The 27,678-nt window shown below is 41.7% G+C and overlaps 1 protein-coding gene and 3 non-coding genes across 5 annotated transcripts; 2 read left to right on the forward strand and 2 right to left on the reverse strand.

Moving 5' to 3' along the window:
* Positions 1 to 5,826: 5,826 nt before the first annotated feature.
* TRNAF-GAA (transfer RNA phenylalanine (anticodon GAA)) lies at positions 5,827 to 5,899 on the reverse strand. Its single transcript has one exon. It is a non-coding gene; the product is annotated as a tRNA-Phe (tRNA).
* Positions 5,900 to 6,641: 742 nt separating this feature from the next.
* TRNAE-CUC (transfer RNA glutamic acid (anticodon CUC)) lies at positions 6,642 to 6,713 on the forward strand. Its single transcript has one exon. It is a non-coding gene; the product is annotated as a tRNA-Glu (tRNA).
* A 3,219-nt stretch (positions 6,714 to 9,932) lies between these two features.
* Positions 9,933 to 10,014, forward strand: TRNAL-AAG (transfer RNA leucine (anticodon AAG)). Its single transcript has one exon. It is a non-coding gene; the product is annotated as a tRNA-Leu (tRNA).
* Positions 10,015 to 12,797: 2,783 nt separating this feature from the next.
* Positions 12,798 to 26,979, reverse strand: ZNF311 (zinc finger protein 311). 2 transcript variants are annotated; one of them, XM_070361077.1, is made up of 7 exons: positions 26,917 to 26,979; positions 25,310 to 25,661; positions 24,916 to 24,991; positions 19,323 to 19,414; positions 18,878 to 19,004; positions 18,149 to 18,253; positions 12,798 to 15,504 (listed from the first exon to the last, which is right to left on the reverse strand). In XM_070361077.1, the coding sequence occupies exons 2-7, from the start codon at positions 25,358 to 25,360 to the stop codon at positions 13,970 to 13,972; spliced, it is 1,986 nt and encodes a 661-aa protein (XP_070217178.1). In that variant the 5' UTR covers positions 25,361 to 25,661; positions 26,917 to 26,979; the 3' UTR covers positions 12,798 to 13,969. The 2 variants fall into 2 exon arrangements, with proteins under 2 accessions (XP_070217178.1, XP_070217179.1); XM_070361078.1 differs by lacking the exon at positions 26,917 to 26,979 and having other exon boundaries at positions 25,352 to 26,910.
* Between the last annotated feature and the right edge of the window lie 699 nt (positions 26,980 to 27,678).

A 27,678-nucleotide genomic window follows, 5' to 3' on the forward strand; every position in this document is an offset into this window, starting at 1 on the left:
GGGACTCTCAAGTCTTCTCCAACACCACAGTTCAAAAGCATCAATTCTTCAGTGCTCAGCTTTCTTTATAGTCCAACTCTCACATCCATCCATGACTACTGGAAAAACCATAGCTTTGACTAGATGGACCTTTGTTGGCAAAGTAATGTCTCTGCTTTTTAATATGCTGTCTAGGTTGGTCTAACTTTTCTTTCTTTTAATTTCATGGCTCCAGTCACCATCTGCAGTGATTTTGGAGCCCTCCAAAATAAAGTCTGTCACTGTTTCCGCTGCATCTGTCTGCCAAGAAGTGATGGGACCATTTGCCATGATCTTAGTTTTCTGAATGTTGAGCTTGTATGAGTTTACTGGCTTATTATAAGAGGCTCTGGAATAATTAGAAGGGAGAGTTGCAAAGGGCAAGGTATGGGTAAAGGAACATGGAACTTTCATCCCTTCTCTGAGCTGGTCACAGTCCTCACATTTCCAAGTCCTCACATTTCCAGCCCCAAACTCTTCAAACCCTGTCCTTTAAAAAAAAAAATTTTTTTTTAATGGATGCTTCATTATATAGGCACTATTATTAAATCATAGGCCATCAGTAATTTAATTGACTCAATGGACGTGAGTTTGAGCAAGCTCCAGGAGCTGGCAATGGACAGGGAAGCCTGGCATGCTGCAGTCCATGCGCAGAGTCACATGACTGAGCAACTGAACCGAACTGAACTAGCCACTCTCCCCTCCCTGGAGTTGAAGGTGGGACTGAGAGTTTCAATCCTTCAATCAGAAGATTAGTTTCCTTGCAATCTGACCCCTCCAAGTGAGTTGTTCCAAAATTCCCTCATTAACATAACAAAAGGCACCTTTATGGTTCTCATCAATTAGGAAAGTCCTAGGGTTTCAGAAACTGTGTGTCCTGTGAGGAAGACCCAATAATATTTATTATAAATCTTGACCACACCTTCCTTACCTGCCTAATCATAGTTCATCTTTAAGACACATTTCAGCTATCATCTCCTCCAATAAACCCTCCCCATCTTTAGGTTAGGTGCCTGGATTGATGATGTCCTCTACACAAAACCCTGCCCTTACATCTATGGAAGAATACAATTTTTAATTCTCACTGATTTATTTGTTTGCATTTTTTTTAATCAGGCCATAAGCTCCTCAGAAGAGTGCATTTTGTACTCTCTGATTCCCCAGATGGACAGCACAAAGAGGGGTCTCAGTAAATGTTGGCTGACAGAGCAGTAATTGAACAGTTCTCTACATTTATTATTATCTCTGTAAAGAATCTGCCTGCAATGCAGGAGGTCTAGGTTCGATCCCTGGGTCAGGAAGATCCCCTGGGGCAGGAAATCGCAACCCACTCCAGTATTCTTGCCTGGAGAAATTCATGGACAGAGGAGCCTGGCCGGCTACAGTCCATGGGGTCGCAGAGTCGGACACGACTAAGCAATTAACACACATACTGCGTTTATTTATTACTTAGCACAAAGCAGCAAACAAATGCATCCAACATGGTACTGTACATATGTCAAGGTTTCAACCAGGCAAAAAGTTGTGCATGCAGGAGGGCGGGGACTAAAAAGGGTACGGGGTGGGGGTGGTGGGGTAGATGCCTACGATCGTTTGGGAAGGCACAACTGTGGGTATCTTTTATTTTTCTCCATAATGTTCTAATATAAAGCTGTCACTGTTAAATAAGAGTGTAGAATTTGCCGCACGGGCCGCTGATTGGCCACACCTGGGAGTTTCTTAGACATGAAGAATCTCAGAGCTCACCCCCAGATCCATATCATTAGAACCTGCATTTTGGCGAGACCCCCCTGTGATTTTGTACGCGCATTGAAATTTCCGAAGAACGCTCAACGCTCATCCTCTGATACATTTACGGCCGTTTATGCAAAGATTCCCAGGACAACACAATAAAAGAAGCGTATTCACATCTCTGCCCTTGCTATCTGCGTCTCTTGAGCCCCTTCCAGCAATCTTGAGGGGGTAGTGGGCTGGGAACAGGGAGTCGCCGCGTGGGTCCCGCACCGCATCACTGCAGGGCAGCCGGCCGCGGCCTCCAGGCCCGCGGCGCCTCGTCTCCCAGCGCCGGGCTCGGTGGCGCGCGCCTGTAATCCCAGCTTCTTGGGAGGCTGAGGCCGGCGGATCGTGGGTGCCCGGGGGTTCGGGACTCCGGCGCTGTGTAGAGCGGGCGTCCGCACTGGGCCCGGCACCAACATGGGGCTCCCGGGGGAGCCCGGGGGTACCAGGTTGTCTAAGGAGGGGGGGACCCGGCCCAGGCCGGACACGGAGCAGGTCAAACTCCCCGTGCTGGGCGGCGGTGGGACCGCGCCTGCGAGCAGTGCCTGCAGTTCTGCCCGGACATCCGACGAGACCCGGTCTCTTTTGTTCACCTTCCCTTTACAGGATTCTCTCTTAAAAAAAAAAAAAAAAAAAAATCATTTTTTCCTCAGCATTATTCTCGGTCAACCACCTGACTTCAGGGCGCATACTGCTGTTAAAAGATAAACTGAGGCATCTTAAATTTTAAAAAAGATTTTATTTGAACAAAAATCGATGCCAGTGGAGCAGCATCCAATCTAGCGGATAGGAAGGAGCTCCGAGGAGCTGTATAAAATGGAAGGCTCTGGTAGAAGTGAGCAGGAACAAGGAAGGTATATTAGGGAAAAAAGATGATTGCTGCTGCTGCTGCTAAGTCGCTTCAGTCGTGTCCGACTCTGTGCGACCCCATAGACGGCAGCCCACCAGGCTCCCCCATCCCTGGGATTCTCCAGGCATGAACCTAGTTATTGCTAAATTTCTTTCCTTTAGGGGATGGCAGGAGCTAGATTATCTAACTAATACTGATCAGGTAATTCCTGATTGACTGGTTTTACATTACATTTCCAGGCGGGCAAAAACGCTAAGTCTGGGCTTGGTGACAATGAGGCTTAGCATAAATGACTCCATTTTGGGCCTGACTTTATTATTATTATTTTTTTAACACTACCTGTTTGCTTTATCTTTACATGTTGCACACAGGGGTAGGGTGGTGCAGTCAGGCAAACTGGAAGAAACTCTTCTTAATGACTTATTATCCCGGGGATTTCTGCACTTTGCAAATCAGCCTTCCGCAAAACAGTGAGGCTCTATTGCATTTTGTAAGTACTGCTTCAGTATATTGCATTACCTGACAAGTGTATAATCCAAGACAGATGTGCAACAGGTCTGAACTTTAAGTTATTTTCAGGAACTTCTCACTCAAAAACCTGTACACAAAAGTTCTTCCTCGACTGGACAGAAGACCTGAAGAGACATTTCACCAAAGCAGATATATAGATGGCAAATACACACACGAAAATATTTTCAACATCTTTAGCCACTGCTGCTGCTGCTGCTAAGTCGCTTCAGTCGTGTCAGACTCTGTGAGACCCCATAGACGGAAGCCCACCAGGCTCCCCATCCCTGGGATTCTCCAGGCAAGAACACTGGAGTGGGTTGCCATTTCCTTCTCCAATGCATGAAAGTGAAAAGTGAAAGGAAAGTCGCTCAGTCGTGTCCGACTCTTAGCGACCCCATGGACTACAGCCTACCAGGCTCCTCCGTCCATGGGATTTTCCAGGCAAGAGTACTGGAGTGGGGTGCCATTGCCTTCTCCATCATTAGCCACTAGGGAAATGCAAATTACAACCACAATGAGATGTTACTAGATTCCTATCAGAAGAGCTACAATAAAACTAGTAACAACGCCAAAGGTTGATGAGGCTATATATGTTGCTGATAGGTTAGGGTTAGGGTCAGGATTAGGGGTTAGGGTTAGGGTTAGGGTTTAGGGTTAGGGTTAGGTGCAACCACTTTGGGAAACATTTTGTCAGTTTCTTTAAAAACTAAATATGCAAGTACCATGCTACCCAACAGCTGCACTCCTGAACATATATCCCAGAGAAATGATGACTGATGTTTACATAAAAACTATCTGCAAGTGTTTACAGTATATTTATTCATACTGGTAGAAACCTGGAAACAACCCAAATGTCCTTCAATGGAGAATGTTCAAACTGTGGTGAATAATATACAGAATACTATTCAGTAATAAGAAGGACGAACTACGAAAGGTTCAACAACTTGGATGAATCTCCAGAAAATTACAGTGAGTGCAAAAAGCCAGTCCCAATAGATTATATTGTATATATGGTTCTATTTATATAACATTCTTGAAATTGCAAAGTTGTAGAAATGGAAAGCAGATTAGTGGTTGCCAGATGTTGGGGTGGGGGGAGTAAGAGGTCAGCATCTATAAAAGGGCAACCTGAGGACCCTAGTGGTGATGGAAATGTTCTGTACTTTGACTTTATCAATATCAATACCCTGCTCCTGATACTGCATTATAATTTTGCAATGTGTCACTATTGGGGGCAACTCAGTAAAGCATACATGATATCTTTCTTCATTATTTCTTATAACTGAATGTGAACTTACAATCATCTAAAAGTTAAAAATGAATTTTAAAAAGACAGAGGTCAGAACACTGAGAAGAAGCCATTTCTGAAAAGAGTCCTTAGAAGCTGGGGAGAGAGAAGATGGAAACAGAGCAGCCGGAAAGCACAGAGGTCCAAGGAAGATTGTGTCGAGAAGGAAGAGTTGTCAATAGTTTGCATTCTGCACAAAATTTAGATTAGGGCTGGGGGAAAAGCCAAAGCATTAGAAACTTGAGTGGCTGATGGTAATGTTTTCTTAGGATTGGAAGGCAGAAGTAAGCTGATGAGCAATTAAGGCAAGGAAGCCAAGACAAATACTGTTCCTGACACAAGTTTGGTGGTGAGTGGAAGGAAAGCCTCTGGGGAAGAAACCTGAGGGCAAGACAGGAGAGCATGTGTTCTCTTCTTGTCTAAAGATGAGGATTAGGCATTTTGTAGTCTGAAGAGAGGCAGGTAAGAGGGAGAGAGATCAAAGACACAAGGGTAGAATGGAATTCAGGAGAAGGTTGTCAAAAGCTCAGCTGGAGTATTAATTAACCTTGGAAATGAGGGAAAACTTTTCCTCTGAGTAGCAAGAGGTTGGAATATGTGAAGAACCAGAAAATTAGGAGATAGGGAAAAAATAAACCACAGGAGTATCATGAGTCTTCTTTCTTTCAAGGCTCTGGCTCAGTTTACCACACACCCTGCCACGTACTCTCTTCCAGCCAGGAGCCACCTCTTCAATTCAACTCAGATGACTTCATTTTCTAGGAAACTTTCTTCAGTTCTCCTGCCTTGCCTCTCTCTTTCTCTTCAGAATTACATAGGAGTCCACTTATTCAATAAATTTTTACTGAAGGAAAATGATGTCGAGAAAAAAATGTAATTGATATTCCTCATATTAAACTTTTCTTTTTCATATCTACCTGGGAGACTAGTATCCTTTGCATTAGAATCTGGCAGAGAATAAGATTAGGGGGAAAGGGGACATCATTAAGTAGAAATGAACGGGAGAAAGTGGAGTCCCCTTGATTTTGGCTAACGGTTGCTGGACTAATTCCATGGGAATGAAGAAGATGCAGGTTTGAAGAAAGAGGATCATAGCATAAATGGAACAGAATCCGAACCAAGAAAGAAGATACACACTAAATATTACAAAAAAGAAGGGAAAGTGGTTTTCCTTTAGCACATTTGGAACTATTTCCATTTAGTTAAATGTAGAAGTCCATCCCTAGGCTTCTCCGACTGAAAGAATCGTCTTATTGCACAATCCTCTTGTGTCTTCCTTTATGAATTTGAGAAAAAAAAGTCTCCTATTTTTTTGGTTCTGTGTGTATTTTGTTTACATTAGTACATTCAGTATTTTAATAAACACTAAAATAAATCGCCTTCCTGCCGAAACCCGGGATTGAACCAGGGACCTTTAGATCTTCAGTCTAACGCTCTCCCAACTGAGCTATTTCGGCTCCGCCCACAAGCCTTTAAAATAATGTGTAATGGCTTTATTCTCTGTCCTTTTAGTCACTACTTATTAAGAATTCGTTTGATAAACATCACGATAAGCGCCTGAGGAAGTCAAAGATAAATTTTAAAAGGACTTTCATCTTCTAATGGTTCACCAGTTTATAAGGAGAAAGAGAAGACAATTACAAATTAATGTTTTAAGAACTGCTGTAATGACTTCGTTAAATGTACAATTTATTCCTGAGTAACTCCACAGGTCTGGAGCAGGGAAAGAGACTGTGAAGCTACAATGCTCCGATTTCTTCTTCTTCGGCGTTGCCACATCTTCCTCTCTTCCATATTTTATTGGTTGGCGCGGACAGGCTGCTGCTGCTGCTGCTAAGTCGCTTCAGTCGTGTCCGACTCTGTGCGACCCCATAGACGGCAGCCCACCAGGCTCCCCCGTCCCTGGGATTCTCCAGGCAAGAACACTGGAGTGGATTGCCATTTCCTTCTCCAATGCATGAAAGTGGAAAATGAAAGTGAAGTCGCTCAGTCGTATCCGACTCTTCGCGACCCCATGGACTGCAGCCCACCAGGCTTCTCTATGGGATTTTCCAGGCAAGAGTACTGGAGTGGGGTGCCATTGCCTTCTCCGGGTGCGGACAGGAGGTCCTTGTAAAAACGAAAGTGATCCTATCAGTGTCACTTTGTACCTAAGAAGCGTTAGCCTCGTAGGTTTTTCTTGACAGCTTTCTAGCACCTTCCCTGGTGGTCTAGTGGTTAGGATTCGGCGCTCTCACCGCCGCGGCCCGGGTTCGATTCCCGGTCAGGGAAGAAATAGCTCGTTTTTGATTTTACTACCAGTGTTCCCGCATAGGGGAAACTTTAGAAGTGTATGCAAGCTAACTTTTAATTTCCATATGAAACATTTTCGGTTTAGAAGCCCTGCAATGGTTTTGATATTCTAAGCTCAAAATGACAAATGATGTAAATTTCAATGGTTTACAAAGAATGGGTAAATGAGTTAGTTACTTGTCATTGATCAAAAAGCTGTCCACTATTCCTAAATGCCTCAAAATTTTAATCTATTCGATTGGATGATCCAGTGAGAGGCAAATTTTGGAGGCAATTGATTAGCTTTAGGAGTTGATTGAGATTAGCATAACATAATGAAAAAACAGTTACGAATGAAGATGAAAGAAATCGAGAAGCTATTTTCTGGACGTTTGTATTCGCTGGTTGTGGGCGAGTTTCTGAATCCGGGAGAGCAGCTGGAATTTTGAAAAGCACTCTCTCTGGTGGATTTTCTAGTTTCACTGCTTTGGGAGAAGGGAGATCGCCAGAAATACTGGCAGGGTAATTGAATCTTGGGCCTAGGCGAGCTCCGGACTGCCTGATCTCCCCAGCGCCTCCACCTCTCTTTAGCTACGAATTTACAATTTGTCTGGGGTTTGCTAAGAAAGAAAATAGGGGAAGGCTAGATCATTAAAGGAAAACTGTCAAAAACTAAGAAACAGGCAAAGTATTGAGCATGTCTGAATGCGCACCTGAGAAATTTACTGATAACTACTTGAGGAAAAGCGGATCCTGTTATTCTCCTGACTTTTGACAGTTTCATGCCTTTGTGATAACTAGCTTCTGTCTGACAGTACTGGGGCACGAAGCTTTGTTACTTGGTTTGTCTAAATAACAGTCACAGGTGTATTGCTTATTATTTCCTTCTCATTTCTTATAAAAGTTCAGTGTGCATTTGAACTCTTCACAAATTTCCAAATAGAAATCATGGTGTCCCTGATCTTACTCTACAAACAGATGGTGTTTTTATGATCATGTTAAATGAAACAGTAGTACTCTTTCTAACTAATTGCACATTTCCTGCTCTCCCCCAACCCCCAAATATAAATCCCCAAATTTCAAAACCTCTTTGAGCTGGGACACTCCTTTGTTAGTTTGCCAACAGTCTTCTTATGTTAATACATTTTAACACCTATGTAATATCAATTTATATAAGAAATTTTATTTTTCTCTAAGCATAAAAGTAGTAGTTTGTTGAATTTCTCTGTATACTGAAGCTGTTTTGTGTTTTTTTTTGCTTAATGTTTCAGAGGAAATCAACCTATAGGCCTGATGGCAAACACCTTTTTTTTTTTTTTTGGCAAACACCTCTTGAACAACATCTTCTTTTAATGATATTTTGTCTCCTTTCTATGTAGCAAGAATCTTTTGCTTCATTTCTTTTTAATATCTGTTTTTTAGAGAGGAGTCTGGGTAGAACCCTTAAATGTGTTTAATGCTCTTCTAAATATTAAAACTTTTCCACATAAACTTGATTGGATTAGAGACAAAGGACTCTTCTTTGAAAGCTACCTGAATTTTCTTCTTCTGCATGGAGATCATTTCTCCCTCACCTCTTTCTCTCTGCTTGCATTTCTCACTTCTTCATGAATCTCTGTCTTCCCTCCAGGAGAGGGCCTGTTGGAGGAAATGGGTTGCAGGTTCAATCTTGACCCTGGCCTCCCTCCACCCAAACTTTCCTTATTACACTTCTCACCAGGTCTGTCTCACTCCAACATACATTCCTCAGTGCATTCATAAATTCTTCCAACCAGGCCTTTCCAGATCTATGCTAAGTTAGCTCTTCCAACTAAATGTGGATGCAGCCCTCCTTTATTTACAACCCTGAGTTATAATTACCTGATGAATGTTTGCCTTCCCTGGTAGTTCTGAGGGTGAGGATAGCACTGGTCAAATGTTTCTACTGAATACTCAGTGTACAGCTTAGCGCCCAGGTGCCCAGGATCAATACTTGTTGAATGAATGAGTGGGCTCCTGATGCCCAATCTTTGATATAGTCAGTTTATCTCAATTTATTTCTTCAATTTTCTTTTTTCCCCTTGTTAGTTTACCATGTAGGAATGCAAACCCCAGAAAGAGAAAACTGGTCTCTAAATTGATGCCTTTGATGGATCAAGATGATGCTGATGAAGTATTAAACTAGTTAGTACCTAGCAGGAGGATATCATTGCTCTTTGTGTTTGAGGGTTAAACTTGTCACAAAGTGGTCAGTTTCCATCAAATTATGTCCATATTGCCATCCAGGACTGGTGGGAGTACATATTAATAATACTGATAGTGGAGGAGAGTCTACTGGTGTTGTGAGGGACCGAGAGGGAGAACCACGGAGAGGGCTCGAAATGACACAGCAGATGAGAAAAGAGGCTCCTAGCTTGGGATATACGGAGAAACTAGGGAAAGAAGCTTTAGGAAGAGTAGGGGGTGACTATGTTGCTTTTGCTCTGTTGAGAACCCTTTTTCTTAGAGATTTTCCTAAGGTAATCTCCTTAGAAAATAACACCTGGTAATTGATAAATTATTGCAGCTAAGGATAATGCATGTATGCAGCCTAAGTCACTTCAGTCATGTCTGACTCTGCGACACCATGGACTGTAGCCCGCCAGGCTACTCCTCTGTCCATGGGATTCTCCAGTCATGAATACTGGAGTGGGTTGCCATGCCCTTCTCCAGGGGATCTTTCCGTCCCAGGGATGGAACCCGCCTCTCTTTATAGTTTTGATTCAAACCTTGGCGTTTCAAAATGAACCGCCCAGTGCCTTTGGTCCTGGGGGCATTTCTGCAGAGACCGCGTTCGTCCTGAGAACTGGGCTCTGTGCTCCTTTCGTCGGGTTGTCTTTCCCCCTAGCTTCCCCTCATCCAAAACCACTCCTGGACTCTCAGCTGTGTCGCGGCTGCGGGGGACATCACCGTCCACCGTGGACCTGCAACCCACACGACCACCTGCAGCTCTTTCCTCCCGGGTTGGTTACAAACGGGCGGGCGGCTCGGATCCCCTGATTTCCTTCCCCGCTGCTCCCAACTGTGGGGAAATAGGGTATCAGGGATCAGGCTGGGTGGTGGTTGAATGCCAGGCAGAATTCTATGGCAGTATTGGTGAGGAGAACGCCAGATAAATGTCCTAGAACGGGAACGTGACGGAACCGTAAAGGGAAGACTATCACTCTTAGTAAAAATGAGGAAGAAACAAGCGCCGGAAGAGGTAGCGTGGCCGAGCGGTCTAAGGCGCTGGATTAAGGCTCCAGTCTCTTCGGGGGCGTGGGTTCGAATCCCACCGCTGCCAGGGCTGTTTTCTTTATTGTGAGATTGCGTGATGTTAGACGACTTTTCTTCATGCCCGAAGTGGGCAGTTCTAATATTCTACAAGTCAGTCCTTATCTTCCCCCATTTTGACTTCTGTTTACCCAAGGGCCATAGGTAACTACCCCAAAACAATGCTCAACGGAAAACATGCGCTCAAATAATCTCTTAGTCTATACATTGTTGTTCATTCTGTTTGAGCGGCCAGTATATTTTCGGCATCATTCTAGGCCCTGAGGATGCAACAATCAATAACACAAACAATAAGTGCTTTTATGCATACAATCCTTATTACAAACAAATGACTGGATGTTAGATTCCTGGGAATGCCCTGCAATTCAATATAGATCCTGTCAGTGCCTCCGAGGGAATAATTTATACTGAAAATAGTCACTATCCTTTCTCCAGCCTCTCTCAGCTCACTTCCTTCGTGTCCTTCTCTAATTTGGAAATACTTATAGGATGGGAATGGAGAAAAGTATCAAAATCGTCTTTTTTCGGCTCCTTGTTTGAAAAATCTTTTCTTGACCTGAGGGCATACAAACATTTTCCGAAATTTACAACTATATAGCAGAGTCGAGTCTATCCTAATTTCCCTGGAAGAAGAAATGACAACCCACTCTACAGTTTTTGCTTGGCAAATCCCATGGACAGACGAGTCTGGTGGGCTACAGTCCCTGAGGTCTAAAAAAGAGTCAGACACAACTGAGTAACTGAGCATTCACCCCACTTTGCTGCTGCTGCTGCTGCTGCTAAGTCGCTTCAGTCGTGCCCGACTCTATGAGATCCCATAGACAGCAGCCCACCAGGCTCCCCCGTCCCTGGGATTCTCCAGGCAAGAACACTGGAGTCGGTTGCCATTTCCTTCTCCAATACATGAAAGTGAAAAGTGAAATTGAAGTCGTTCAGTCGAGTCCGACTCTTGGCGACCCCATGGACTGCAGCCTACCAGGCTCCTCCGTCCATGGGATTTTCCAGGCAAGAGTTCTGGAGTGGGTTGCCATTGCCTTTTCTGTCACCCCACTTTAGGATTCTTTTAAAATGTGCTGACTTTTCCACAGGTAAAATATCCTAAACTTCTTAAGCGTTTTTTCATAATGTTCATTTTCAGTGTTAAAGAAGTATCAAAAGATTCCTGGAGTTTGAGCTAGTAATTTGGGGGTTTTTACTGCAGGACTGAGAGTCAGTTGGGAGTTTTAAAGGCAGTTGTACACCTGAAGTGAACAAAATATTGTAATCAACTATACTTCAATAAAAACAAATAAAGCCAGGTGTCACAATCATAGGACTATTTTAGGGAGACAACAGTCATGTTGAAGATGGACTCATGAGGATGAAGTCTCTCTATCTGGGCCCAATACAGAGGTTGCTCAACTTTCACAATGGGATGTCAGGCTTGCCACCTCCTTCAGTTAATCAGTGTTTGAAAGACATGACTGTGCAGTCAATAACACAAAACAGCAACACTCCAGAATTGTCCAGAATTTAACTGGAATTGAAACTTTGCCAGATTCTGTTAGAAGATGGACTAAAGAAGCGACATGAAAGGATGCACTTGAGGGTTCTCATGATAGGCTAAGGACTTTTGAGTCCAAAATCTAAATGCACGTCATAATTTGCAGGTAAAATAAACATCCTGAACATGTATATACATTTTACAAAAGCATGTACGCTGTTGTAATTAATGAAACCTCAGATTTCTGGAGAACATGACAACACTTTGCCATCAGCATTAAAGTACAACTACTTGTAGTACGTGTATGCATGAGGTGTTGGTGAAAAGTTTTCATCATCAAATAAGGGGTCTTCATACTTAAAAAAGACTGGAAAAGCACTCTGAATTCTCCAGACACATCCTGAACTCTGTTCTTAAGTCACACTGTATCTATCATCTGAAAACCACATATACAGAGTTTCATCTTCCATAGAAGCAATTTTAGAGTTAGAGCCGAAATGTTTTCATCTCAGTTTTCTTCAACAAACTATATAAGAAATGCCTATATAAGGAACATGCTCTAATATACTGTAGACACTGAACCTGAAGACCAATGTTTAATCTGTCTATTGTGTAATAAGCCATGTAATTCCCTTTGGAATTTGTTACTAGGAAATTGTATATCTTGGACTCTGTCCAATTAGCTAAGGTGTAACCATTTCCCAAAATGTTTTCTGTGCAACAAGAGGGCATGAAGGTGCTCCTCCAAACAGGATTCTTTTTGTCCTTCCCTTTGGGAAAGCAATGCTTCTTACAGTTCCTTTGTTTAAGATTTAGAAACGACATCAGCATATTATAAACCCTGAGAAGTCTTTAAGGGAAGAAAAATCCCCACCTAGCCAGCATTTCCTAAACGTGTTAGTTTTAAAAAAAATTAGCTTGTAAAACACCTTTGACAAATACTGGGTAACCCACTGCTCATCTCTTTCTTGACCAGTCAGGGAACTTAGAACTAAATTTAATTCTCAATTATGGTCATTATGTTAACTGACACACACTTGCATCCTCTTCTAGGATTTTCAATTTCTATCTTAGTAGCCTTATTGAACGTGGTGGTTTAGTTGCTTAGTTGTGTCTGACACTTGTGATCCCACAGACTGTAGCCCATCAGGCTCCTCTGTCCATGGGATTTTCCAGGCAAGAATACTGGAGTGGGTTGCCATTTCCTTAGCCTTATTGCATGTGTATATTTAATTCTGTCTGCAGTAAGAATCTGTAACATTTGAAAGAGAAAGGATAGATGTTAAGAGACACTGAAAGACTTGAAAAGATATACATTTATTAATCCTTGTGAAAGAGCATTTCATATGTCATGCAGATAGATAAAACAAATATTTAAGAAATCAACACCTTGAAGACCTTTTAGTACATTTATAACAAAGTGGGACAGGCTTCATGCTCTTCCATATGTAAACTTCCACTTGAGCTGTGTACTCTTGACTTCTCAGTGTGTACTCAGTCACATCCAACTCTTTGCAACCCCATGGACTGTAGTTTACCAGGCTCCTCTGTCAATGGTATTTTCCAAGCAAGAATATTGGAGTGGGTTGCCATGTAGTGCTCCAGGGGATCTCCCTGACCCAGGAACTGAACCTGCATCTCTTGCATCTCCTACATTGGCAGGTGGATTCTTTACCACTGCAACACCTGGAAAGCTCACACTTGATTTCTATTTATTTGTAATTTAAAAAATCTGCCTTTGCCTTGTCTTCCTTCCTCTGCTGAATCTCAGAAATTCTGAATCTATATAGAAGAGTACCATTTAAGCTTTAATTTAAAATTTGCTGGAACTTCCCTGGTGGTCTAGTTGTTAAGACTCCTTACTTCCACTTAAGGGGCACAGGGTTGGTTCTTAGTCAGGGAACTGAGAACTGTGGCCAAAAAAAATAAAAAAATAAAAAACTTACTAAAAGTGATCAATGTTTATTAATCAAAAAAATGTTCTGTGCTAAACTGAGGTATAGCCTCACATTCAAGAAATGTGGTACAGGATTATAGAAATTGCTCAGAGAAGTCTGAGCATTCAGCAGGCATTTGTTTAGAATTTACCAGTTACAGGATCTGTGACAGGTTTCTTAATTTTTTTAATGCCTCAATTTCCTCATCCCACAGGGACGTTGTATGATTAAATTATTTAAAACTGTAAAGAATAGTGCCTGGCATGTGTAGGGCACTAGTATGTAGTATTACAGTACTATTATTGATAGACAAAATCTTGGAAGTGAATGTGCTCACCAAAGAAACACTGAATGGGAAGGTCAAGGACAAAGGCTTGAGAGATCTCACAATTAGAGGGGTCAGGGAACCAGGAAGAACCAACACAGGAGACAAGAGTGATCAGTATAAGAAGTAGAAGAAGAAATGATAAAGTGTAAACACCAGAATCAGTACTCTCAGGTGTTGGTGGTCAAAATATTGATGAATGAAAAGGTCTGAGAACCAGTTACTGGAGAGATTTCCCACTCTCTCCACGTTTGTGGGTTTCCCACACTCTATGTTTTCTTTTCTTATGTCTAGTAAGATTTGAGCTCACTCTGAAAGCTTTTCCACACTCCTCACATATATAAGGTTTCTCTCCAGTATGAACTCGCTTGTGTCCAATCAGGGCCGAACTCTGACGGAAAGACGTGCCACACTCATGGCAGGTAAATGGCTTCTCACCCGTGTGGATTCTTTCATGCTGTCTCAGGACTGAGCTCTGATGAAAGACCTTTCCACACACCTCACACCTGTAAGGTTTCTCTCCGGTGTGGATTCTTTGATGATTGGTCAAGTTTGATTTCCCACTGAAAGCTCGACCACAGTCTGAACATTTATAAGGTTTCTCTCCGGTGTGGATTCTTTGATGGATGGTAAGGCAGTGTTGATCTTGGAAAGTTTTCCCGCAATCCCCACATCGATGGGGCTTCTCCCCAGTGTGTCCTCGTTCATGAGCCCGGCATTTACAGTTATGATGAAAGGTTTTCCCACACTCCTTACACTTATAAGGCTTCTCTTTGGTGTGGATTCTTCTATGTTTGGTGAGCTCTGCTTCGTTGCTGAAGGCTTTTCCACACTGAGGGCACTCACAATGTTTCTCCTGAGTGTGGAGTCTTCTGTGTTTGCTTAGGTCTGAGCTCCAGCTGAAGGCCCTCCCACACTCATTGCACTCATAAGGTCGCTCCCCAGTGTGGACTCTTGTGTGTTTGATGAGGTCTGAACTCCCGCTGAAAGCCTTCCCGCACTCCTCACATGCATAGGGTTTCTCCCCAGTGTGGCTCCTGCTGTGGATGATGAGGGAATGCTTAAACTGAAAGGCCTTCCCACAGTCACTGCATTCGTAAGGCTTCTCTCCTGTGTGGATGATCTGATGCATCCTGAGACAGTACCTGGTCTTGAAGGCCTTCCCACAGTCACTGCACGGGTGTGGCTTCTCCCCACTGTGGGTTTTTTTATGTCGGCAAAGAGCGGATCTACTACTGAAGGCCTTCCCACACTGGGTACAGTTAAAGGGTTTCTCCCCTGTGTGGATTATCTGGTGCATGGAAAGTTGATTTTTGGTCTTAAATGCTTTCCCACACTCATTACACACATAGGGTTTCTCGCCAGAGTGAATTCGCTCATGGAGAATTAAGTCAGAATGCCAACTGAAGTTTTTGCCACATCGGGTACATTCATGCTGTTTCTTTTCTGTAAGAACTCCATACAGAATACATTCTGAGTTTGGACTGAAGTGTTTTATAAGTCCCTTCTGGTTCTTTCCTTTCCTGAAAGTCACTTTATCACAGCTTTCTTTCTCTTCTCTCCATTTCTCTCTCACAGGCATTTCCCATTGATTCTCTAATTTGACATCTTGTACACAAACTTCTCCAACCTCTGGATCCTGGGAAACAACTTTTAGGAGACTTTTAAATTTCACCCAGCATACTTCTCCATTTTCAAAAACCTCCTGTTCTGATCTTGCCTTCTCACTCTCAGGCCATGTCTTGGCAGCTGATACTTAAACAAGAAAATAAAATTGTCAGATAGAGGAAAGGAGATAAGTGAGTTGGACAGGGGAAGCAATGGTAAGTTGTTGGAAGAGTAAATGACTTTCTCACGCTTGAAGAATTGCTAACATTATGGCAAAGGTCAAAGGAGGCTGAAACACTGAAAAGTACGAAGATATTCAAAACTGAGTAAACCTGACATAAATCCTTCCAAAGTCTATCCATGTTCTAGAATCTCCTAGTTTCACAAACTCTAACTTCATACACTTAAGCCCCTAAACAGGAAACTGGAAATCATTTTCAACTCATTCTAATACTCACTAACATTTTACAAATGTTACAGGTGAAGTGAGCTGCAGAGGTGGCGCTCAAGTGCCAGTGCAGCCCCCTTTGTAAGGATATGTCTGCTTTGTTCCTGACAGTGGACCTTGGAGAGCCATATTTCTGTGGTGTACCTCTGCCCACTTGGGTAGGACAGGTTAGATCTGGGGAAGACCTGATCCAAACCAGACCAGATTCTCTCCTCATGAACTCTGGAATCATGATGTGAAAGCAGGTAAGGCCCGGCTCTGAAGACGGCTGGATCTTTAGCACTTAAATTTGAGTGGTGTTGGGATATGGGTGCTGTATAGGGGATGGAAAGCTCTGTCACTGGGACTGACAAGCAGAGATTGATCTGCCAAGAAAGAAGAATGGAGCAGACCCACAGAGTAGCAGAGAAGACAGCTGGAGAGCAGGGCCTGATGGCATTCCAGCCCTTCTTAAGCCTCCTGTATACTTGCTCTTAAGTTCTTTGACACCCTGAATAATAAGTAAATTTGTTTTCTCTTGCTTAAGCTAGCTTGAGTTAATTTTTACTATTGGCAACCAGAGTCCAAATCTATCTTTTATTATCTCCTAACTCTATCCCTTCTTCATTTCTATTTCTAGTGCATTCTCACTAGCTAACTTCAATACCCCTCAAAAGTCCTTTAGTCTGCTTCCTCTCTAATCCATCTTGTACACTGCTTCTAGATTATTCCTTCTAAAAATCAAATCTAATCACATCACTTTTTAGCTTAAAACACTTCAATGGTGCTCCATAGTTAACCAGACAGGAAGTAAAATGTACAGTCAAGAGCCCCAGCTCACTGTCCTAGTTCTGACACCTAACAACTGTGCCAACTTGGGAGGATGATGTAACTTCTCTCTGTGACCCATTGTTTTTATCAGCAAAATGGGGTCTAGGTTACCCATGATAATGAAATGAGTCAATGTATGTAAAGCACCTGCAACACTGAAATAAGTACTTAATCATCTTACCTGTTAGTATAAGAATAAAGTTCAAGGTCTGTAGTTTACCAAAAACTCATTCAGTCATGATCTTGCCCCTGTCCACTGCTCCTGTAGTGTCTCCACTGGCTACTGCAAGTCCTTTGCTCTGGTCATACTGAACTATTCACAGTTCACATTCTTATTCCCCTCTGCCTAGAAGGACTCTCCCCTCCTTCAACGAAATGACCTCACTTATTCCACATAACTTAGTTCAGTTGTCATTCCTCCTGCAGTCTTTTGGTCCCCAGGTCAGATTTAGGTGTTTTTCCTCTCTGTTTATGTATATCAGGTGCTTATCCTTATTTATATATCTCAGTAACTCCCATTATACTGGACTGTATAATTACTTCTTTTTTTTTTTTAATTTTCCATAAAGATACTTTTTTTTTTTTTAATTTTATTTTATTTTTAAACTTTACATAATTGTATTAGTTTTGCCAAATTACTTCTTTACCTATCTGCCTTCCCCACTAGAAAACAAGCTTCTGGAAGTCAGGGCCCATATCTTATCTGACTGTCTATCTGTAGAACCTTATGTAATAGCTGGCACATAACAGTTGCCCAATTATGCTTTTTAGATGGAAGGTAGGACAGAAGAGTAGGTATTTGGATAGGGAAGCTGGAGTTGCCGTGTCAGCAAAGGACAATTTTTTTTGAATGATAAATGTAGAAAATAGTTTAAATGAAGAGCTGGTAATATTTCATGACTCACTACATAAGAGGTTCAGGGAATGGAAAGAAAAGTAAGAAAGAGGTAGAACCAGATATAGAAATAGGGAGAGCTTAATGAAGAGACAGCCTTGGAGGGAGAGATGAGTTTGTCTTTAGATATGTTGCTTCCTAGATGACAATGCAATATTCAAATAAAAATCAGGAGTTAGAAACATGAGACTGCTGCCCAGGAAAGAGGTAAAGGTTAGCACTGTCAGTGTGGCAGGCATCCAGCTTCACAACAAGAGAGAATAGAAAAAGACAAGGGTCAAAGGCTCAGGGCTCTGAAAGAGGGAAGGTCCAGAAAAAACAAACTAACAAAACCCCCTAAAATGCAGAGGCAGAAAAGCAATGTTCTCTGAGCATTGCAGTAAATGATACACAGAGGGCAGATAAATTGTCAGAGCCTTTTTGCAAGAAATCGAAAAAATTCTATTAGATATGTTGCAAAGAGCCAATTAGATAATGACAGAATAATTACCCAAATAGTATGTTTTCTCTGCCTTTAAGATTTCCTAAATAGATTCCCTCTGGGCCCTTGAGGATGGATGGCCCACCACTAAGAACATTCTATAATCATTTTGTCACGTGGAACACACAAGGGGACAGACAGCTTCTCTAGCACTCACCTGGATAGGAGCAGCTCAGGAACTCCCAGTCCTGTCGATCCTGAACATAGGGCTCTGCCCCTTGCTCCAGACGGGAGATCAAAGGTGGTTTAGAAAATGAAAATCCTGGTTGTACAGAGGAAGAAGGAATAAGTGTGTATAGCAACAAAGAACTGTCCTAACATTTACCTTGATCCCTCTGTTTGCATATGAAAATAGGAAAGAAATGTTTATTTGGGCAGAGAAAAGGGTTTATTCAGGGGTCTGGTAACCTGTAAATGAAACAGGTTGAAGGACTTTCTCAGAAGTCAATACTCACAAAGGCAAAGAAAGAGTTTCTGGAAAACTGTTGGTTGGTTATATTTTCCCTGTTCTTTTTAGGAGAATGGGAGTTTGTAGAGGAAGGCTAATCTGCTTTCAGCCACTAGGAAGGAGTTCATGACTAGGTGATGGATACAGAGCATTTAATAGAAAATGAGAGGCTTGAGGAGGCAAGAATCTAGGGAGAACAGAAGCTAAGCATTTCTGTTCTATTCAGAGAGAGTTTCATTTCAGAGAATCAGAAAACAGCAACTAAGTTACATCTTGCTATGTAAACAGGGACAACTCAAAACTAATTTGGGAGGAAGATGCTGATGATAAAGAACAAGGGCTCTGATTTTCAATATGAGACCCCATACTCATCAACAAAGCAATGAAAAGAAAAAGGAAGGGAGAAAGTACTAAGCCAAGTGCAGGGAACGTTCTTACCAAGTGACACCATGTTCCCATAATTTTCCAACATCACATCTTTATAGAGGTGTCTTTGAGCGTGGGTCAGACACTGCCACTCCTCATGACTGAAGTTCACAGCTACATCCTCAAATGTCACTGACTCCTGAAACAACATGTTCCTGCTTTTGTGGGAGGAAATTTCATAGTTCCCTCAGGAAACAGAGGCAGAAGAAAAGAATTTGTAGGGAGAAGGTTTACAGAAGTGAAAGGCTGTTACTGTTCGGTGTTTATCTGGGGACAAGGTGAAAAGGAGCATAGGCTTTCAGTAGCAAAAAATAACAAACAAACAATCCACAAATGGTCTGTCATCCAAAAAAGCACCCCTTATGAGAGGGAGCACCTGGACTTGGGAGTGAGGACAAGGCCACATTTAGGAGACAGTGATATATTTTCAGGAAGGAAGGAAGGGGCCTTAGCTCACTTGAGGCTGGCTCATCACTGTATGTTTTGCTCCTGGCAGGTTTCCTTGGCTTCCATCTCTGGCTAAGGCAGGGCACTGAGGAAATGGTAGAGCTGAGAGAAGGGAAATAAGCCTAGAGTCAATTCAGCACAGTGTTAATGAAGCCTACTTTCATCCTCTCCTGCCTCAACCTAGAAGCTTATGAAGTTCTGATCTAGGGGGTAAGTTGACTACATTACACTATCCTCTTTCTCTGATATTCCTCTAGTCTCAGTTTCCAGTGTGAGGTATCATGACCTGGCTAGCAGCCAAGCCAACTGTAAGTGCAGTCTTCTTTTCTCTCACCTACTAAATCCTTTACTCTGTCTCCCTTAATCCTAGAAGACCTAAGAGGCCCAAATCACTGACTACCAGCTTAATATGATAGCTTGGCTTCCTGTATTTGAATGTTGCAGTAATTTTGTCCAGAAAGACTTGGGGTGGAGGTGGAGGGGAAAAAAGGAGAGGTATGCATCAGAAATATCCACAGAGGGACTTCCCTGGTGGTTCGGACACAAATTCGATCCTTGGTCAGGGATCTAAGATCCCACTTGCCACAGAGCAACGAACCCTGGACACTGCAACTACCAGCTGAAAGACCCGCATCCACAATTAAGACCCAATGCAGCCAAATAAGTATTTTTTTAAAGGAAATATAAATAAATATAAATAAAAAGGGATAGGTCCAAAGCTTACTTCCTTATGTAACTTACTAGTTGGTCTACCTCCACTTAGTTCACTAGAAACATTTTTTCTCTTGTTATTAGAGAAAATCACTTCCCCGCTTTGATTCTGAGTCTTTTTCCTGTTAATTACCTAGTATTAAGCAATTCTGCTCCCCGCCCCCAACTGCCCTTCCAGTATAGTATAACACACACCACTTTTTAAAATGCAGAAGAAACTTTTTCAGAGTGTACAAATGACCAAGTATGATCCATATGGATTGGGAAAAAAGTACAGTTTCACATTACGGGTTAATGGGGCCCTGTTTTATTCCTTGCAGGCCAACGTGGCTTTTCTGTAGCTTCAGTGTTTATGGTGGTTTATCTTTCTTTACAGTTATCAACATACTCCCCAGTTTAAGACCATTCCTTTCTGGTCCGAAGTCACTTATTGGTAAGACTCTAGGTTCATCCCTTGGCCTCAGGACCCCAAAACTCTCACTTCAATTTCACCAAAACCTCAATTTAGGAAAAAATTGGCTTTTTTCTTCAGAAATATGCCAAGAAGATTCTTCTTTGGTCTATGTCACCCTTAGCTTTTGATCAAAACAGGTCTGTGTTCAATCATTGTGGATTCCACACAGTTTCCCCACTATCTCCTCTGAAAGTCTGTTACTTTATAACTCTTTGTCTCAGAAAGTTGGTTGGTTGGGAAACCAACCACCTGGCAGGCACAGAGCTCACAGCAGATACACGCTTTGTTCTGAAATGTTCCATAACAGTTCTTTCCTTATAATATCAATAAACTTTAACCTCCCAATTTTTTTTTTCAATCACCATTTTATAATGAACATTTTCAAATATACAGAAAAGTTGAAAGAACTATATAGGGAACATCCATATACTCACCACTGACATTCTACTATTAACATTTTGCAATATTTGCTTTATCACGTATCTGTCCATCTAACTATCTATAAATTCATTTTATTTTTTGTTGCATTTCAAAGTAAGTTGAAGACATAAGCATACATCACCCCTAACACTATGACACATATCATTAACTAAAGTTGAATATTTGTTTACATTATTTTTAAAGTAAAATTTATATACAGTAAAATGTTTAAATCTTAAATTTTTGACAAAGCATACTCTTATTTAACTCAAACTCTCCTCCATATGCATCCCATTTGGATTTTTACCATATCTTCTTCATAAATTACAAAAGTTTTGTTACTTTGTAGTGGCTTTTTTTCCTAAGTGTTCCTTACGTTAAACACTGTTTTTAAATGTGGTAAAAAATATAAAAGGAAATTTACCATTTTAACTATTTCTAAGTATTTCAATAGTGTTAAAATATTCACAATGAGGGGCAGAGGATGAATATGTGGAACAGAATTTTTAGGGCATCAAAATAGTCTGCATGCTACTTTAATAGCAGATATACAGTATTATTCATTTGTAGAAACCCATATAGCACAAACTGTAGAAACTGTATAGCACAAAGCATGAATCCTAATATAAACTGCTGCTGCTGCTGCTGCTGCTGCTGCTAAGTCGCTTCAGTCATGTCTGACTCTGTGCAACCTCATAGATGGCAGCCTCAGTCCCTGGGATTCTCCAGGCAAGAATACTGGAGTGGGTTGCCAATTCCTTCTCCAATACAAACTAGGGAGTTTAGAGTTTAGTTAATAATTATGTGTCAATATTGGTTCATCGCTTGTAACAAATGTACCACACTAAAATCATAAGAATGCTCAAACTACCATACAATTGCACTCATCTCACACGCTAGTAAAGTAATGCTCAAAATTCTCCAAACCAGGCTTCAGCAATACACGAACTGCAAACTTCCAGATGTTCAAGCTGGTTTTAGAGAAGGCAGAAGAACCAGAGATCAAATTGCCAACATCCGCTGCATCGTGGAAAAAGCAAGAGAGTTCCAGAAAAACATCTATTTCTGCTTTATTGACTATGCCAAAGCCTTTGACTGTGTGGATCACAATAAACTGTGGAAAATTCTGAAAGAGATGGGAATACCAGACCACCTGACCTGCCTCTTGAGAAACCTGTATGCAGGTCAGGAAGCAACAGTTAGAACTGGACATGGAACAACAGACTGGTTCCAAATAGGAAAAGGAGTACGTCAAGGCTATATATTGTCACCCTGCCTATTTAACTTCTATGCAGAGTACATCATGAGAAATGCTGGGCTGTAAGAAGCAGAAGCTGGAATCAAGATTGCCGGGAGAAATATCAATAACCTCAGATACACAGATGACACCACTCTTATGGCAGAAAGTGAAGAACTAAAAAGCCTCTTGATGAAAGTGAAAGAAGAGAGTGAAAAAGTTGGCTTAAAGCTCAACATTCAGAAAACTAAGATCATGGCATCTGGTCCCATCACTTCATGACAAATAGATGGGGAAACAGTGGAAACAGTGTCAGACTTTATTTTTTCGGGCTGCAAAATCACTGCAGATGGTGATTGCAGCCATGAAATTAAAAGACGCTTGGTCCTTGGAAGGAAAGTTATGACCAACCTAGACAGCATATTAAAAAGCAGAGACATTACTTTGCCAACTAAAGTCCATCTAGTCAAGGCTATAGTTTTTCCAGTGGTCATGTATGGAAGTGAGAGTTGGACTGTAAAGAAAGCTGGGTGCAGAAGAATTGATGCTTTTGAAGTGTGGTGTTGGAGAAGACTCTTGAGAGTCCCTTGGACTGCAAGGAGATCCAACCAGTCCCTCCTAAAGGAGATCAGTCCTGGGTGTTCATTGGAGGGACTGATGTTGAAGTTGAAACTCCAATACTTTGGCCACCTGATGCAGAGAGCTGACTCATTTGAAAAGACCCTGATGCTGGGAAAGATTGAGGGCAGGAGGAGAAGGGGACAACAGAGGATGAGATGGCTGGATGGCATCACTGACACATTGGACATGGGTTTGGGTGGACTCCGGGAGTTGGTAACGGACAGGGAGGCCTGGTGTGCTGCAGTTCAGTTGGATACGACTGAGTGACTGAACTGAACTGAAAATCATAACAGATCTCTAGAACTTTTTCATCTTGCAAAACTGAAACTCTATACCCATTAAACAACAAAACAACAACTCTATTTTTCCTTCTCCTCAGCCCCTGGTAACCATTGTAGTGATTTTTTTCCCCAGGAGTTGGTGATGGACAGGGAAGTCTGGCATGCTGCAATCCATGGGGTTAGTCGGACAGATTGAGACTGAACTGAACTGAACTGTGCATTTCGGCTTGTGACATCTTAGTTCTTCCATCAGTGGTTGAACTTAGGCAACAGCAGCAGTCCTAACGACTGGAGTGCGAGGGCATTCTCTTCACTGTAGTGATTCTTAAACTTTATTTCTTAGTTTCTGAATTTGAAAGATCAGTTAAAAATGAACTTGGGGGAATTCACACATGGGTGAGAGTCTCTTCCTTTTCTAAGGACACTCATCTCATCATTGGGGTCCCAACTTCATGACTTCATCTAAAACTGATTACTTCCCAAAGCCTCACCCCTAAATTCCATAACACTGGGGTGGGGGTTAGGGCATCAACATATGAATTTTGAGGGGATAGAAACATTCAGCCCATGACAAAACTATTAGTTAAAGCAATGTACAGATATTATCCAGGATGAGATTAACTCATTTACATATTATGCTAAGTAATTGTAAACTTTATGGCTCTAAAAATCACTTATAGGAAGATAATTCAATATCTTTTGAGAAAAAGGACTGGAATACTCAGGTAGGATATGAACCATAAAGTTATATATATTTTTAAACTTTAAAAAAATGAAATAAAATTAACAACCATGTTAAGCAATATCTATTATTTTCTACCTCTTAAATTTGTGATAAATATGTTCTATAGTATTAAGTTTTCCTTTATGATTACTTTACAGTAGAAATTTCAAGATTTCTCTTCTGGAAGTTCCAATAATATGCTTAGAAATTCATTTTACCTTTTTTTTTCTTTGCACGTAATATGTATCATCCTAAAAGCCTATTTTAGGGGTGTCCAGGTGCCTAGTCCTCTGTCTAATAGCCTCTGTCTAACAGCCTCTGTCTATACAAGGCGGTAAAGAACCCGCCTGCCAATGCTGGTTAGGCGTAAGAGATGCTGGTTCCATCCCTGGATGGGGAAGATCCCCTAGAGAAGGGACTGGCAATCCACTCCAGTATTCTTGCCTGGAGAATCCAATGGACAGAGGAGCGCGGTGGGCTACAGTTCATAAGGTTGCACAGAGTCAGACACGACTGAAGAGACTTAGCACAGCATACAAATCTTATCCACTTTTCTCTTCATATATGCCACCGAAGAGCATATCTAAAGCCCAGTCCCACATTTCCCCTTCTTTATTTTTCCCAGAGTTTCACAACAAAACCTTTGCTCCTTCTTTTGCCATGGCTTTATCTTCTATTTCTCAGTTATACTAAAATGTAAAAACCTCAGGGTTAACAGATGTACAGAAATAAAATGACATACAATCAAAATTTACATGTTGGTAAAACTGTGGTTGGGGAGACGTTACCAAATTATACAAGTTTAACATGTGCAAATATTTATATACACATATGTAAGCTACTTGTCATATATATATTGAGTTGAACATATAATAAGTGGATGAATACATTCACTATCTTCCATAAACTGCTTTGAAGAATCTTTTCTTATGAATTTTTATTTTTTTCCAAATTTGATTTACGATGAGGGCAGAAACTGAATAATTTAGTTCCTGTCAATACCAGGCGAAGCCTAGTATAGAAATAATAGATTTTTCTATAAATACTCAATAATGAGCAAATTTCCAGGCCCCAGGAAGCATCTCTCACCTAGTCTGTGTCCCTGCCCCAGTTTTAGCTGCCATAACTCCTGCCACAATACCCTGTGTACATTACCTCTTTCCTGTAGGAACATGCTATCAGGGATGCAAAGCTGGTTTGGTGATCCTGGACTCTCATCTGATATCACGATCTATTGCAAGGAATAGAAAACATTTGGAGAAGTTATGGAGGGACAGAAAATTTATGGGAAGCTGCATATTGGTTGGTTATGCAACCAACTATAAAGTTCTATTCATGGAAGTCAACTCTCCAAACTACCAAAAAGGGTGAGAAAAACATGGGCTCAGTCTCTGATATACCTTATGAAAAACAGAAATGGCATCCAATTATTCTATAACTTAAAAACATCACCAGGTAATCCAGAAAAAGTATTTTGAAGGAGAAAACTTCCTCACAGTCAATCCAACCTCACCACACTTCCAATGCTTTCCTCCTTTCCTGGACTCACTTCTTTCTCCTTGTGATATACTGCAGATTCTCCTCTTTTTACCTGCTGCATGTCTTCTTTTCCAGTCTTCTTTCTTTCTTTTCTTTTCCAGTCTTCTAACACTGTCCCAGTTTCTTCTCTGCTGGTTGGATCCAGCTCCTAAAGTCAATCCTGGCTTTGCCCAGATAACCAGTTTTGAAGTGGCTCCAGTGGATATCAGCCTCCCTTCAGGGATATAAGCCTTGGTGATACCAGTCAAAAGACTGCTCTTGACCCACAGGGCAGCTGCTTTTTGGTTTGATGTATCAATACTGCCCTAGATGTGGGGTTTATCAGCAGTAATAAGCTAGAGGTGATCCCATACCTTGTTTTCCTGTATATTTGATGAAGGGAAGAGAGAATAGAGGGATGTGACCAAAGTGAAAAGAAGGAATCACTGAGAATCTGGAGTATCTATGAGAGATGAGGGAGAAGAGGAACAAATTGAAGATGATAATATATCCAGAAATCCAGAACTTCTCCTGCCACCATCTTGGCCCAAGCCACCATTGCCTGCCTTGACCTGTATTGTGTTAGCCATCAAACTGGTCTCCTGCTTCTGTCCTTGTCTTTTGTCTTCTATTTGTCTTTTCTCAATACAATAAAGTGGGCTATTTAAAACTTAGTTGGATTATTTCAGCTCTCTGCTTTTAAGCGTCTATCTTACTCAAAATAAGGAGTAGCATATAAGGCCCTAAAGAATCTCATTGCATCGCCTCTGTTCATTCAAAATAAAAGCTAAAGTCCTTACAGTGGCATATAAGTCTACAGGGTTGCTATTACCTCTCCTACTATTCTCCCCCCCCATTCAACCCCCTTCAGTCCCACAGATCTTTCTCTTCCTTTTTAGGCACGGTTCCATTTTAGGGACTTTGCACTGGCTGTTCCCTCTACCTCAAGCTATCCTCAAGATGAATAATCTTGCCTCCTTCAACTGTTTGCTTGCATGTAATCCTCCCTAGGAAACCTACTCTAGGTGCCCTATTTAAAATTACAGCCTACCCCCTCCTTCCAATCCCGACATGCCTTGCTTTCACCTATACAGCACTTTCCAACAAGGTGCATAAGTTAATTATATACTTTCCATTGTTTATTGTAGGTCTTCCTTTCCCTATAATGTAAGCTCCTAGGCTTTTGAGAGCACGGACTTTTTGTCTATTTTGTTCACTGACCTATTCCCAACGTTTAAAACAGTGCCTGCACCAGCAGTCGCTCAGCTAGAAATTGGCCAAATGAAATAACGCACGAATGGATGCTGCGGAGGAAAATAAATGAGGAAAAAAAAAAAAAAAAAAAGTAAGGGGCCGCTGAGAGCAAGAAGAGCGCGGGGGAGGCGGAGGAAAAAGCCCTGGTGGGGCAAAAGCCCGCGGCGGACTCCAGATCCTGGGGAACCTGGCCCCAAAGCCCCGCCCCACCCCCGCCCGCCGTTCCGGGCCCCTGGGAGGAGGTGTATTAATACTATGATTTAAGTGAAGCAGGTGGCGGTGTCGGCCTCCTTCCAGCCGCCCCTCGGTGGGTTTGGAGACCCCAGTGGCAGCTTGGGAGCCCGTCAGCTACAGTCCCATCCCATGTTGGCTGGCGACACAGACCTTCCTGCCGATATTCTCCTCTAGAAATGACAAAATAAAGGAACCTATTCTAGCTCCACTTCCTAGTCCTTCAATAATCATTTCCGGTGACTTTCTAGGAAATCATCAACTCGCTGGTTGAGGAGTTCCCTAGAAACCCTCCGCAACCGCAGCCCAAATGTGTTATTTCTTGTTTTACTTTCTTCAGAATGCATCTGTTAAAATAGAACCACAATGTCATTATCCCACCTATCAAAATTAAAATAACTCCCGGGTACCATCTAATACTGAGTCCATATTTGAATTTCCCAAATAGATAAAATATGCTGCTTTTTTGAATCAAGATCTAAAGTCTATGTACTTTATTTGGTTATTTCTCTTAACTCTTTTTATACTTAGATCTAGAATAGTTCCTCCATCTTTCACTTTCTCCCCTATCGTACACATTTGGTCATTTGTCCTGAATATTCCACATGCTGGCTTGGTCTAAGTCCATCCCCATTTAATCTGTTTCTCTAGCCTTGTATTTGTTAACTAGATGTTAGCTCTAAAGGTTTAGTTTGGTTTACCTTTATGGGTAAGCATTATTTTTACGTGGTGCTACCTACTTCCGTTTGCTTTACATTAGGAGGCATATAAAGTCAGATAATTTCACTCTCTGTGAGGCTGAGATCGATTGGATCTTTCCAATAGTTGGATCCTTCCAGGTAAAGTTCATCAACCTTTCATCTGGTGGTTTCATCCACTGATGATCTTTGCCTGAATCAAGTATTTTATTGCAAA

This window comes from Bos mutus, chromosome 23, assembly GCF_027580195.1.
Source record: "Bos mutus isolate GX-2022 chromosome 23, NWIPB_WYAK_1.1, whole genome shotgun sequence".
In the NCBI taxonomy this organism is placed as follows: Eukaryota; Metazoa; Chordata; class Mammalia; order Artiodactyla; family Bovidae; genus Bos; species Bos mutus.